Source organism: Berghia stephanieae, chromosome 1 (assembly GCF_034508935.2).
Source record: "Berghia stephanieae isolate SIO BIC M18660-M18661 chromosome 1, UCSD_Bste_1.3, whole genome shotgun sequence".
NCBI classification, from domain to species: domain Eukaryota; kingdom Metazoa; phylum Mollusca; class Gastropoda; order Nudibranchia; family Aeolidiidae; genus Berghia; species Berghia stephanieae.
Genome location: NC_088360.1, coordinates 34,251,848 through 34,264,039, shown reverse-complemented (window position 1 = coordinate 34,264,039; position 12,192 = coordinate 34,251,848). Strand labels below are relative to the sequence as shown.

The 12,192-nt window shown below is 34.0% G+C and overlaps 1 protein-coding gene across 1 annotated transcript; it reads left to right on the top strand.

Annotated features, from left to right (window-relative positions):
• The first annotated feature begins 6,033 nt into the window (after positions 1-6,033).
• LOC144972624 (uncharacterized) lies at positions 6,034-11,893 on the top strand. Its single transcript, XM_078914081.1, has 3 exons — positions 6,034-6,165; positions 10,541-10,672; positions 11,492-11,893. Exons 2-3 carry the CDS (start codon positions 10,541-10,543, stop codon positions 11,636-11,638), a joined length of 279 nt encoding a protein of 92 aa, XP_078770207.1. The 5' UTR covers positions 6,034-6,165; the 3' UTR covers positions 11,639-11,893.
• Positions 11,894-12,192: the final 299 nt, after the last annotated feature.

Sequence of the window (12,192 nt, the reverse complement as noted above, 5' to 3'; positions counted from 1 at the left end):
TGCTTGCAATCTCCTCCTTGTGTCTCCAGCAGTGCCCCGCAAGTCTCAGTCTTCTCTTTTGAATCTTCGAGGTCACTGGGGGGAGGTCACTGTAGAGCTCTTCATTTGTTATGTGCTCTTTCCAGCTTACATTGAGGGCCATCCGCAGCATACGGGTGTAGCAGCCGTCCAGTTGCTTCTCAATGGCTTTAGTAAGAGTCCATGTCGCTGCTCCATATAGAAGCACTGACTCTACCATTGCCAGGAACAGTCTCTTCTTTATTTCCCTCTGTAGGTTTGAACTCCAGATTTTCCTGAGTTTGTGACAGGCACTCCAAGCCAATGCTTTTCTGACAGAAATATCAGAGGAACTGCTTTGGGTCCAACCTCCTAGGTACTTGAAGTGTCAACTTTCTTCAGCCATTCTCCATTCTTTGCCTGTATGCTAATTAGCCTTTCTTGGTTGTAGGTTGGGAAAACTGTCTTCTTAGCTTTACAGCATAGTCCTACTCGTTCGGCGTCAGTTTCAAGTCTGTTGAGGACTTCTTGTGTCTGGACCATCTCCTCGTTCAGTAGAGACAGATCATCTGCGAAATCTAGATCCGTGACAATCATAGCTGGATTGTGCCTACTTCTTTGTCTATATAGCGTGAAGCCCAGCTCGTTCTCCATGCCAGCGTAGGTCTTTCTCATCACATAGTCCAAGTCAATTGCAAAGAGATAGGGGGCTAATGTATCACCTTGAAGCACCCCTGCTTTGATCTCAAACAGCTCAGTTTCACCATCTGGAGAGATAACCTTTGCCCGTGTGTTCTCATACATTCTTTTAATAGCAGAGAGAAGTTTAGGAGGTATACTATATGCTTTTAAGATTTTCATCATGGTAGGGCGATGTATCGAGTCAAAGGCCTTCTTAAAGTCTACGTATAGAATGATTGCCTTCTTGTTGTGACTTTTTACTCCTTCTATTAACCTTCTCAATGCCAGGAGGTGAGCAGTCGTGGATCTTCCTGGTCTGAAGCCGTTTTGACAAGAACGTAGATGAGGGTCTATCTCTGGCTGGACTCTGTTGAGGATCATCTTATTGGCGAGTTTGGCAGCTATAGCGGCAAGGCTGATTCCCCTGTAGTTGGAGGTATCACTTAGGTCTCCTCCCTTTGGGACTGGAATCAGATCAATTTCCGACCACTGATTTGGTTTTTCATTCCTGTTTAGTAATCCATTTGTAAACTCCAACAGGATATCATCTAAGTCACAGTACTTCCATACTTCAGGTGGGATGTCATCAGGTCCGGATTGTTTTCCATCACTGAGAGACTTTTTGGCCTTCTTTATCTCATCCACTGTAAAGTCACTCTCGTCTATACAGATATCTTGCAGATATCTACAACCAAAATGCACCAGGGTTAAAGCCCCTGTCTATACCCATCCAGGACCTTAGGCTAGTACGAGTACTGCTCATGACGTGGTATCCCCAAACCCGCAAGGAAGGAACGTCACCGATTGCCGAAGGGTTACAGGATTCTTAAAATGTAAAGAATACAAGCAAGTTGGAACTCTCAACACAAGCACCGTAAAACCTCTAAAAACAAAAACAAGGCGAACTTACTCAAAATTTTGGCTAATAAATTTTGATTTTCACACTATATTTTTTTGTCCATAATAGTCTTGGAGGAGGGGGGCATTCCTAGAATATTTTTTTTTAACCTACATGAAAGCATTTGAATTGCATTGAGCATGCGAGTCTATTTTTTGATGCTTGCATATTCTTGTGTTATAATTATTTTTCATCTGTGTAGCGAGTTATTTCACCAAGAGGCAATACCAGATTGTCAACAAACAACGCCCTGGATAGGATTGTCTGACCTCCCACAGTGGGCAGAGAGGCCACTTGCTGTGCCTTCTTCGTCCATCCCCAATATCTATTTCCTTTCCATGTTGCTCTCTGTCTTTGTTCTGGATTAAGATTGCTCAGTTTTCCCCCTGTTCCTGGCAAGGATCCTTAGCTGTGAGAGAAAAGGTCAAATGGACCGGAGTTTTTATAGACGATATCCCTCCCCCTCCCTGTAAAGCATACCTCTGTTATTACTTAATGTAGTTTTTAAACATTTGAGAGTATCCTTATGAGTGATATCCTTTTCTTATGCCTGTATAGACATAAAGGTAATGTCAAATGTCGTGGAATCGGCTGTTCCCAATTTAAACCAGCCCCCTGTGTCTTGCTTTTCCTTTGATGCTTTTAATTTCAGATCTACGGCTTTTCTCTATCATCTTTCTTTTTTCTGGTTCTGAAATGATCTAATATCATCTCAAATGTCGTAAAACCTCTAAAATCAAACAAAAACAAGGTCAGACAAGGTCAGGTCAACAAATTAAAAGCAAATGAGAAAACTTTTCTCAATTCTGAATGATTTTGCTTATGAAAAAAATATGTTTTCTTTTTAAAAATATTACAGCAAAAAGTATAATTCACCATGGATTAATTAACATAAGGGGATATTGCGGGGGGAAAAACATTTATCGTCTCTTGTGAAACCTCTCTACTATTTATTTGTCGCCACTGCAATCAGATACTTGGCACAATTTTACTTCTCTTTTTCTTTTTATTAACAAATTTAGGCTTCGGCGTCAATTTTATTGCATTTTACTGTGATAGTTATTCTATACGAAAGGCAATCACATCGAGTGACTGGTATATTAATGATTCATTTGATTATGTAGTTCACCAAAGTTTTAAAACCATTGGGGATTCGTATCAAATATAGACCTTGTAGATTGAGGTCATATTAACACGAGATACTATTGCAGTATTCCATTTTCATTATCTGCAAAGATTTTATATCTTTACAAGCATTTCTATATTTTAGCAACATCAAATATTGATTCATTGCTTATTTGTAACAACTGGTAGATCATGTATTTTGCACTTATGTAAACTGACTTTGCTAATATTATGTTGTTTTGTTTGTTGTTGTTTTTTTTTTTGTTTGCTTGTTTTTTTTATGGAAACAGATATTACGACCAGACTTTTTTAACATGTTTTTTTATTGGATATTAAATTTATTAATGAAGATCTTAACTTTTAGAATCATTTGTTGATTTCAAACTCATACGCACAGACAAAGCAGAATACATTGTGATTCTAAATCATACACCAATGCACCTACAGTGATTAGAGTTAGTTTAAAAGATACTTGTTTGTGTAGAAATAAGACTAGCCACATGACATATTACTTTTTGATCTATTACGATTGCTACTTTGACGTTTACCATTTGCCCGACTTTTGTGTTAGTCTTTCTTGATGGGGTCTTTTGTCCTCCCATAGTGGACAGGGAGGTACTCGCTGTGTCTTTTTCTACATCTGTTTTCCAATTTGCTTTCTGTCTTTGTCTTGGAACGAGATTACTTGGTTTTGTCCTTGCCCTGACCGAAATTATTGGCTGGAAGGGAAACAGTCAAAGTCAAATGTATAGTTATAGTTTTGAGATATGATATTTTTCCCCTTGTAAATCATCTCTCTGTTAAATAGTTATATTTTTTTGTTTTGATTTCATAATTTGTAAATATTTGAGTGGATTCTTCTTAGTGGGTACTTGTGCTTGTGTCTGATTACACTTTAAGGCGATCTCAAACTACAATGATAGTTTGCTTTTGGAATCTTCATCAGTTTCCTATTTGAAGAATTCCCCTTTGTCTTACTTTTTCTCGCGTGCTTTTAATTTTAAATCAAGAATTTTATGACTATCACATTTTATTTCTTTTTTCTTGCGCTGAAATGACTTAAATGTGTCAAAAGCGCAGTAAATCCCTTAAAAACTGAACTAAATTAATCTTTTAAATTTGGGTGGGGTTCCTGACCTCCCATAGTGGGCAGGGAGGCACTTACTGTCTCTTCTATTCCCCTATATCTGTTTTCCAACATGCTCTCTGTCTTTGTCTTCGAATGAAATTACTTGGTTTTGTCCTGGCCCTGGCGAGATACCCTAGCTGGGAGGGAAACAGTCGAATATATAGAGTTTTGGGAGATGGTATTTTTTGTCCTCAAATCTTTTCTCTGTTATGCACTGTAGTATGTTTTGCTTACATATTATATATGATTTGTAAACATTTGAGTATATTCCTTTTAGTGGGGACCTGTGCTTGTGTCTGGATGAGACTTTAAGTTGATGTCAAACTCAATACTTTGATAGTGTGCTCTTGGAATCAACATCTTTTTCCTATTTGAACCAATTCCCCCTTGTCTAACCTTTTCTTGGGCGCTTTAAAATTCTTGATCTTTGTACTATCCCATTTTCTTCCTCTTTACTGGTGCATAATGTGTTGCAAGCGCCGTAAAACCCTTAAAAACAAACAAAATATCTTTTAAATCAAATGTTAGTCTTTTATTACTTTTAAAGCACAATTGTGATCTTTTGATTATATTTCGCTTTAAAGGTGTTGCAACGATCCAATCGTTTCACAAGTGCTGTAAAACCCTTATCGACACAATCGACACCCTAAACTACAGAAATCATACACCTGGATAATTACAATAAAGAAAGTGAATGATATTTAAAAATTATAGATTCGTTGGAATAACGCCAATTCACTCGAATCGTAGCTTACTATTATCACATATTATAAATTAAGCATTGTCTCTTCTGCATACTGGTCACCATCACCAAATGGATTCACTAAACAATTATTTACGTGCATCAAATCAAAGTTAACTAAATTCGCCCAGGATCATTTTCTAAATTGTTTTTCTCACTCGGCGTTCATCTTGTTGAAATTATAAAATGTTCTTTTTATTCCTTATGTTAAATTATATTAATGTCAGCAAATATATGGATCTCTATATAATTACATGCAAAGTGAAAAATGCCCCTGCTTGAAGTTTGATTTTAAATAAAAGACAAACATTAAAATTAACAACAATTATGATGAGACGATGATGGTAATGATGATGATGATGATGATGATGACGATGATGATGATAGCAACAATGATAATAATAATAATAATAATAATAATAATAATAATAATAATAATAATAATAATAATAATAATAATAATAATAATAAAATAATAATAATATAACAACAACAACAATAACAACAATAATAATAATAATAATAATTATAATAATATTGATGACGATAATAATAATGATAATGTTGGTGATGATGATATGTCAATTAGCAATAGTTCATACTGAAGTGGCGAGTAAAGTACGGTTGTACAATTGATACTAAAACAATTAAGCAAACTAACAAAATATAAAAGAAAACAAACGCTAAATTTGAACTTTTCTATCAATTAATTTCTTAATAGATTCAATCAAAACTAATTAATGATAAAGATAAGTCATTGATACCACTGCACTAATTACAATTAGCGCACTAACAAGACAAACAAATTTAAAAGATGAAGGGAAACAGCGTAGCAAGATCAGATGGTTACAAAATAGATTAACAATCTATAATTACAATTACAAATGTCTCCTCATTCATCAGCGGACAAACAAATTGGCAGATTAAATAATTAGGAAGGTTACCTTATCATGAAGTATTTCCTGTGGCTAAAATTATAACTTTGTACAAAGGATTATCGAGCCTTTGAGCAATATTAAGACCTTTAAAGATATCCTAAAAACTACACAGGATAGTACCGTCATGTAGTTTCTCTTGGATAAGCACATAGACAACAATACTCAATCTGACAGAGTCAGTCGGTTGATTCGAAAAAGAAGAGGAGCAGATTAAAGTAATGAAAATAGACGTTCTGTTGATTTCTGAACTGTGTTACGCCAAGAGAATCCAATTAATTCAAATATACATCTTACGCCAAGAGAATCCAATTAATTCAAATATACAATGCTGTTCATTTCTTTTTTTTAAAGCAACAACAACAGGGTTAATTAAGATACCATCGTTGTCCAAAACCAGAGCCTTTTAAACCAGCAACCTCATCATTGTCACAGTTGACATAATAATAATAAGTAGAGCTTTGCCCACTGTATAAACTATATCAGCCGCCACTGACTGCGGTAGTCTACGTCGCTTCAGCATTAGATGACAGGAAGTGACCCCAATCAACTTCCTCTTTTTCCCCCTTCTTACCGTTAAAAATCAATTCTTAATTTGAAACTTTTTCTTCGTCGCCTGAAAAAGAGAATCCTATTGTAATTGAGGATTGGTATCAAGGTAAATATTATTTCTTTTTTTTTTTTTAGCGCAGACGTGTGTCACAATCACCTTTTTAAATTATTCAACTAACAGGCAGGCTCACGGTTATTGGACTTTTAGGCCAAGGCAACACTGCGAGGTGACAGGCATATCAGCAGTGAAGCAGAGAGATTTGACCATTTTTCTTTGCTCACATCGACCGATGCACACAACGGCTCCAGTCGACACAGCAGACTCTGAAAGAAATGATTACACATTAACGTTCATTGAGCATGGATCGCTCTCTCACTCTCAGTGAAGCCACATATTTCACATAATGGAAATCGCTTCACTTCGCTCGCAGTGTGGCCTTATTCTTACATTGGGGGTCTTCCAAAACTAAAACTGAATGAATTATAAAAATAAATAATAGAAAATGTAAAATAATGAGATGATTGTTAACATTTATTGTCTGAGTATTTTTTTGGTATGAAAAGTGCATGGCAGCTGTTGAAAATATGAATTTGAATCAGAGAGAATGATAGTCATCTCTAAAAACTATGGAATTTGAAAATAATTCTCTCTCTCTCTCTCTCTCTCTCTCTCTCTCTCTATATTATATATATATATATATATATATATATATATATATATATATATATATATATATATATAATATATATATATATATATATATATATATAATATCGATGGCCTGTTGATCTAACCTCTGAAGTAGCCTTTTAGCCAATCTGTTGATCAAAAATCAAACCTCTGATATCAACTTCAGAGATAACCGCGCCCTCTTATTTGTATGTTTCAAGGTGATCAAGCCTCTGATTTTGATTTCATGGTAGACAGAGAAGTACAGCGATATCCTCTTTTAAAATGATCGAAGTACATCATGTAAATTATGTAGGTAGTGGGGTTTTGTGGATTAAAAAGAATAATGGTGTTTAGAATTACAACCACAATATTTGTTTCACATTTTATAGAGTTGTATTGACATTGGACTCTAGATCTAGCATATAAAATATTATAATTTATTTGAGCATCTATACATATTACAACTGCTAAATTATCAATTCCTAAAGGTACATTGCAGCTAGGATTCAAACCCATCATCTTCAGGTTATGGTTCAGAAGCTACACTAGTAATGATAATGTTCGCAATCATTATTGGCTGTTTAAAAAAATAATACCCCGAGCACCTGTTCTCCTCCATCACTAATTTTTTTCAAAACTTTGCTCGCCATCAAGAATATAGAATGATTTTGTCCTTAAATAAATTGGTTGACAATAGGTGGTGTATGAGTGTAAGGCTCGATCATGACAATCACCAGATTATATCACATCATCCCTATGATACATCAACCGGATGCTATCCTGATATCATAACATCTTTTAAACCCTAACCGATCCTGTCACAAAAAGAGGTACATTATTTTGATTAACAAAAAAAAAAAAAAAAAATTAACAAACCCACGCACAAACAAAAAAAGAAAAAAAAAAAGAAAATAACTAAAAGAAAGAAAAACATTGAGCTTTTATGGAGAGCGATATCCACTAAACGTGCTCAAAGCATTTTACAAAGGGTCCCTGGCCAACAGCAACACTAAACAAGTAGAACGGAACATCATGCCTCTTAAGAGATACAGTCGACTCCGCTTAATCGCACATCCTTGGGAGTTCAGCTTAGTGTGTCGATTACACAGAGAAGCTAATAATAATAGCATCTAAGCCCCAGCTTACATGGGCAAATCATGTAGGACCTTCCCTTATGGGTTTTCTATGGGCCTGGGACCGTCATATTCAAGACATATCCTCATTAGATTATTTGTTTCTTAATTAAAAAAAAAAATTTTTTTTGGGGGGGGGGGGGGGGGGGGGGTTTGTTGTTTTTTTATAATTTATATTTTCTTCTTCATGTTTTACCAACCACAAAATGTGACATTATTGTTTGCAAGAATAATAATCTTGAAGTGTTGATTGCTTTCTATTCTGTTCAAACTGTTTATAAACCTTTGTCTACAATCCCGCCAATGTAGATCATTTGTCAAGTTTTTCAGTATTTGTCAGGGGTGGTTTTGTCTCATTCCGATGACTCATCCTCATCTTCATTATCCAGGCATTGTTTTTTTTTGGGAAGCTCATGAGATGTCAGTTCACCACTGATGGGTATATTGTAGTTCATTGTAAAGAATTGATTGAATGCTTCGACCAAAAAGTTGTGTGGAATGAGAACAGCATCATTGATTTAATATGGCTGTGCAATCAAGGTGTAGCGATTAGGTGGAGATGGTGTGCAATTAATAGGAACGATTATTTAGAAAAAATTAAGTGTTTTGGGAATGTGTAGCTTATAAGCGGAGTGTGCGATTAAGCGAAGTGAACTATTACCATTTTTCCCCCCGACTGAGACAACGCTGTTAACGGCCAGGTACTCATTTTACACTTGAGTACAGGAAGATAATGTGAGTATAGAGTCTTATCCAATGACTCAATTATGCACCGCGGGACGTTTAAAATTATATGTCCTCAGGGCATGGAGTTGTGCAGAGCTATCATATTTATTTAATTGCTCCATTGTTGCCAGATATCAAAATTTAATCATGAGTACATCTCAGTAAGCAAAGACCTACATTGCTTATCATAAAAGTGAATTAAAACTCGCTGGGTGAGAAAAATTAGTCAATAATTATGATGTTTTTAAAATAGCACACTGGTTTCCTACTGTATAATATTTGGATGAAAACAGTTCACAATGAATAAAACTGATTTGTAAGAATATTTAATACAGTATTGAAAAAATTGTTTTCTTTAAATTTTATCTAAAAATTCTTGTTCGGTTTAACAGTAAATAACACCATAAAATCCACTGTTTTATCACAATCAATTTGATATAAAATTAAAAACAATCCAATGGAGAAAACACAGAAAAATTTCGATTTAAACTAGAGCTAGATTGGAGTGACTGACAGGCTCGAACAATCAAAAACTTCAGCACTTACTTAGTATCCATTAGAAATTTATTCGCATTAAACATAATGAAATATGTATTGTGTTTATAGTTCATGTTGCATTTATTTGAAAACACAGTTTGAAATTTTTACCTATAAAAATTACCCCCCACCCAACACATACACACACACAAACACAAATAAAAAATTAATCTATCAGTATCAGACTTTAAAAAGGAAATATATTTTTTTAAATGAAACCAAAAGCAAAAATAAAATAGGAAAAAAATAAAAATAAGAATAAAAGTCACACAAAAAAAAAAGGAAGAGAAAACACTAAAAATAAAATTATTTGATTTCAAAAGAAATACAGTAGTTCGTATTGTAACAAAAAACTGACGATGGAAAATTTGCTGAAATTTTGTCTGAGGTTAAAATGAATGATTGCTATCATATTAAATGGTTTAAAGTTGATCTTAATTAAAGTTTATTTAACTAAAAAAGATTAGTCACTTCTATCTCCCACAACCTGATGATGATGATAATAATAATAATAATAATAACAACAACAACAACAATAATAATAATAATAATGACACTAATAATGATAACACTAATAATAATAATTATAATAATCTGACCCCGCGGTTTAAAAAAAAAAATATTTCAAAATTTTGAAAAGAAAATGATGATTTTTGCTGAAGAAAATAAGTAAATTTTGCACAAATTTTGCAGGTTTCTAAATTTTGTATCACACTCACACCTAACAACTAACTACATGCAACCCATGTAATAAAATATCCCTGCAATATTACACAATTTGAAACTCAAAATTATGCAAAATTATGGGACAAAAAATGGCAAATTTTGCCAGAAATTATGCCGATTTGAAAATAGGCACAAAGTTGGGAAAACAAAATTACAATTAAAAATTGCTGTTAATGAAATTGTTATAATAAAGAAGTAAAAAATCCGGACATGACCTTTTATTTAACTTAAATAAAAGGTAATATCCAAATTTAAAAAAAAAAAAAAGAATCAAAGAATTGTCAAAAATTTGCAAAACGTGCAGATTTTGCGGTTGCAATGCAAATCAGAAAATATTCCCTAGTATTGCGGCTGCAAGCTGTGCAAAAAACCGCGGTGCCAGAATAATAATAATGACATGTCACATCTCAAACAATTCAATACACAGTCTTAAGAAAAGTACTTAGATCAGAGGATCGCGAATAAGTAGCAACGCTCCTTTATCTCAAAACCCATTGATCAAACCTCGGAGGATTGATCGTCATGATAACCCAGATGCGAAACTCTGATATAGACATTAGAGCTTTGATCAACGGATTCGCAAAAAAACCTAGTTCAGAGGTTAGATCATCGGACCGTCGATGTATATGTATATGTATAAAACGTGTGACTACTTAATATGTTTTGTCATCACATCTAATTTGCAGATGTTGGGCCTCTTTTTAGCTAGACGTGCGAGCAGCCTTGCCCATCCTCTCCCAAAGATCTCAAAGGGATCGTGCCTTGTCCCTAATAATCCAAGATATAAAAGATTGATGGAATTGCAAACACACTTTTGTGTAAGTTTTTGTCAAAATATGTTTGGGTATTTTCTTTTGTTTTTGTTTTTTGTTAATTCGATTTTGTATTTTATTTAATGTGCTATTCCAGTCTCAATGACGCTACACTCCAGCACAGTTTCCTCTAGCACACAGTTTCCTCAAGCCACCTCGATTGTCCCAATTTTTTTTCCTTATTATTCTTTGTTATCATTCCATTCCTTCCTCGAACTAATTTCACAAAATTAATTAAAGTCTTTTTTCCTTCTTTTTTAAAAATTTGACATGGTGATTTCAGCCACTGATGATTTACTGTGACATTGCCAGTCACGTATGTGCGTATCTGTCTACACTGCAGGTGATCCTTTTTACAGTTTGATGAATGGACATACCTTTTTCATAATTTATGGTTTTGGCTTCCATAACTATGCTCATAATTTTTTTTTAATTTATACATAATTCTGCGGACTGAGACTATGTCACATGGAAGATAAATGATATCTTTAAGATTCTCCAAGATTGAAAAAAAAAATCCTTTGTTTAAAATTTATGCCTAATCACTTGTTCTTTTCAAAAACAGCCCCAAAAGAATAAATGACATTCATCTGGACTTTCAATTTACCGTACTTAAACTTGTTTACTTTTATATATGATTTTGTTTGAGGTGTTACATTTTAAAATTTTCCTTTTTGTCATTAATTTAAGACTGCATTGTACATTGATAGTACGGTATTCTTTTCCCAGCCCAATGGTCAGAAAAATTACCTTTGTGTTTATTTTTCACTTAGCTCATCAATTGAAAGAATGACAATAATTACATTTTTACTTTATATCCCACAGATCAATGATGGCAAAGTTGTATGGCAGAAGATGCCTTATGATTTAGATGTGTATCGTGTCCTGGTCGGAGTCGTGAGCTGTGGCTTCCTGTTGACACTATTCAATATCTACAAATTGACTCTCCCTCCTGTCAACGAGGATGAATAATTATTTTTTATCTTCTTGTGTTTGTGCGTGTGTCTGTATACATTTTATGGTAGATGGCTGATGTTGGCATATTGGCATATCATGCGCTTTTATTTCACTGTTGATATATACATGTGTGTAAGAATTTGCAATATACTGACGAAGAGTTTACAATGTGTTAACAAATTCAAAAGTTTTTAATTCAATTGTGGATCGAGTTTGTCAACAGGGGGGACAGTAACTTTTTAAATTAAATCATTCTTTATAAAAGATTAAGCTTTGGGTTTCTCATTTATTCTATTACTCGTGGTGGATTGCATCCTTTGGAGTTGAGTTGGCTTTTTCCATTTTTTTTTTACAGTTGGATAGTCAAAATGTTTTAAAATTATAGATCTGGAATTTACTTGAGCTCATGAGCACCCAAAAATTAGTTAAGAGTAAGAGAATGGAAGTAAATACCAAGAGAATCAAATACAGACATAAAATGATCCCTGTCAAATGGGATTAATATAAAACTTAAAAGTTATAGTATTGAACAAAAGCTGATTTACAAGTAAAAAAGGATGAGGTGCTCA

What these genes read in the sequence shown, in the direction of transcription:
- LOC144972624 (XM_078914081.1), top strand. Translation starts at nt 10,541, where the DNA reads ATGTTGGGCCTCTTTTTAGCTAGACGTGCGAGCAGCCTTGCCCATCCT. An exon ending in AATTGCAAACACACTTTTGT is followed by an intron (nt 10,673 to 11,491) that starts GTAAGTTTTTGT and finishes TATATCCCACAG; the next exon opens with ATCAATGATGGCAAAGTTGT.